The 2608-nt window shown below is 58.7% G+C and overlaps 1 protein-coding gene across 2 annotated transcripts in view; it reads right to left on the minus strand.

Annotated features, from left to right (window-relative positions):
• Window positions 1–2608, minus strand: part of Adap1 (ArfGAP with dual PH domains 1) — a 56899-nt gene that overhangs the window by 8611 nt on the left and 45680 nt on the right. For both annotated transcript variants that reach the window (XM_029533693.1, XM_021222706.1), the window contains exons 5-6: window positions 1811–1923; window positions 587–733 (exon numbers count right to left, since the gene is read on the minus strand). In XM_029533693.1, the coding sequence (XP_029389553.1) occupies window positions 587–733; window positions 1811–1923 (260 nt within the window). The remainder of the gene's footprint in view (window positions 1–586; window positions 734–1810; window positions 1924–2608) is intronic.

Below are 2608 nucleotides of genomic sequence, written 5' to 3' on the forward strand. Positions count from 1 at the left end.
GAGAGGGAGAGGGAGAGGGGGAGGGAGAGGGGAGGGAGAGTCAGAGTCAGTCTCAGGCCACCCCCTCCCAGGCACAGCTTCTCAGAACGAGATTGCAGGTGTGTTAAAAGGGAGAAGGGAAAGGTGAGGCGCAGAACAGTCCACCCACGTCCCTAGACGTTTAGACAGCCCTGGACCTGGGTGGACAGGAGCCATGGCAGGCAAGCTCAGGTAAGTGAGGCAGCGTCCTGGAGAGAGGAGCTTGGATCCTGCCAGACTCTGAACACGATGTGAGTGACATCTCAGGTGTGAGGGCTCAGGGGAGCAGAAGTGCAGGAGACCCTTAACTTCCCAGCAAACGGTGCCCAAGCCAGGCATGCGGCAACTTCCCAGGGGATCAGCCCAAACTCCAGCTTCCCTGGCCTTTCCATACCACGCATGTGTGTGCACACGTGCACGCGCACACACGCACGCACGCACGCGCACACACACCCATACAGAGATGGCTGCAGCAGAGCTGGATTAGTGCCCCTTGGGGACGGGGAGCATTGCCTTGCCTCTCCCCACTCACTTAGTGGTGCCCCCCAGACCAGTCCATCCAGGTCACCTTGCCGTCTTCATGGTAGATAAAGATGTTGCGGGTGCTGTTGTCCTTCAAGTAGGTGACCTGCAGGCCGTGGGGGTGGCCCATCTTGGCTGGCTGGAAGGTGGCGTTCAGGTGCTCGATCTTCATGACAGCCTTAGGCTCCTTGGCCTGTGAAGGGAAGCTAGTGGGAAGCCCAGACAGCACTGGGGTCTAAACAAGGGAGGCCAGCGGCACACCTACTGTTACTTAACCTTTCTGACCCCCAGATGCCTGGTCTGTGGTTGAAAGGTAAATTTCTACTTCCTTGGGTGATGGAGACTAAATGACCCTTAGTGGCTGGGTAAAATGTCCCCAAATCTGCTACCCTTTGTGTTCTTTGTCCTGTCCTGACCCAATTCTTGCTTGCGTGTGCACCTGGAACTTGCAGTCTGGGATTGCTCGCCAGGAACCCCTCCCCCTCCCCACCCCGCCCCCAGTGCTCGCCAGGAACCCCTCCCCCACCCCACCCCCAGTGCTCACCAGGAACCCCCTACCCCCACCCTGCCTCCAGATCTGTTTACTCCTCCCAGTTACTCAGGCAAAGCAGGTTTCTCCATGGTCCTGCCAAGGTCCAGGGAGCAGTGTGACTAACCCCATCCCTGTCCCTCAGTCTCTAGGCATGTCTCCTTGTGTCCCCCACCCCAAAGGGTGGCCCTTTCTAGGTGTTAAGGGACCCAGAGAAGGGGCCACTATACACTTGGCTGTGTAGCCCTAGGGCGATTGCTAGATATCTCTGAGCCAATACTGCACCCATCAACCAGGAAGCTGCCATCTTGGACAACAGCACCACAGAGCCAGGCACACCTTCCATGCAGCCAGCCCCACAGCAAGGCAGCAGCCAGCCACCTCCAGGCGGGTCCCGCCCTGCCCTGCAACAGCCACACAGCTGCCCTGAGGCACCGTCCCCATCTGTTCTAGGGAGCATCTGCTAGGGGGCACCTCAGGCTTCCCGGGACCATTCCCAGCAAACCCACCCCAAGCCTGGCTCCTGCAGGCACCAGGCAGGGGCAGGGGTCAGTCCTGCGTGGGGGTGGAGGAGTTAGTGTGTGGATGCATACATGCATGGTGTTTCCCCAGAGGGGTCCATCATAAGGGCTGCTCCCTGAGAGGACTGACGGGGAAGGAGCTGAAAGACGGCACCCACGCACAGTAGAAGGGCTAGTCCCCCACGTGGAAAGGTCACCCTTGGCTCCATGGAGGGCTCACATCGTTTTTGTTGAAGTATTTCAGGGCACCCTCTCGTTCTGTCAGCACAAACTTCCGGCTTAAGAACTGTCCGTTGTCCCGCCCACGCTTCCAGAGGAGGCCCTCGCGGTAGCCTGGGGGAGAGAGAGAAACAGTCAAGGAGACTCTCCTTAGCTAACCGAACCTCTGTCCCTGACCCAGGTACCCTCCACTGCAGGGTGGACACATCGAGGGCTGCAGGTCTCATCTGCCTGTCTGCCCTGCCATTGGCTTGTGACCCACTGCCCAGAGAGGCCTTGATCCTCCTGCCACAGTACAAACTCTGGAGCCCAGGCCAGCTTTGCCCCAGATCCTCCCACCTGGACAAGCCACCGAAGAAGCAGGACCTGGGGTCATCGTTGGGAACAACGGATTTAAGGATGAGGTTGGAGACAATGGATTTGAGGTGGCCCGGGGCTGCCAGACAAGTCTAAGGTCACGGAAAGAAAGAGGTTCTTGGACATGAGAAGGGACAGGAACAGACTGAGTTACGAGCCCCATGATGCCAGAGGCCAGCCGAAAGCACCCTCCCAGAGCCCTAGGTCTACGATGCAGGGGTGGACTAGCTTTGAGGACCTTGGTACAGTTCTGCTTCAGGTCTGCTATTTCCCTTTTGGCAAAAATGCACTCTCCCTGAGCTGTGGTGCATGCCTTTAATCGCAGAGGCAGAGGGAGAGGCAGAGAGGCAGAGGCAGAGGCAGAGGCAGAGGCAGAGGCAGAGGCAGAGGCAGAGGCAGAGGCAGAGGCAGAGGCAGAGGCAGAGGCAGAGAGGCAGAGGCA

The sequence above is a fragment of the Mus pahari genome, chromosome 23 (assembly GCF_900095145.1).
Source record: "Mus pahari chromosome 23, PAHARI_EIJ_v1.1, whole genome shotgun sequence".
Lineage (NCBI taxonomy): Eukaryota > Metazoa > Chordata > Mammalia > Rodentia > Muridae > Mus > Mus pahari.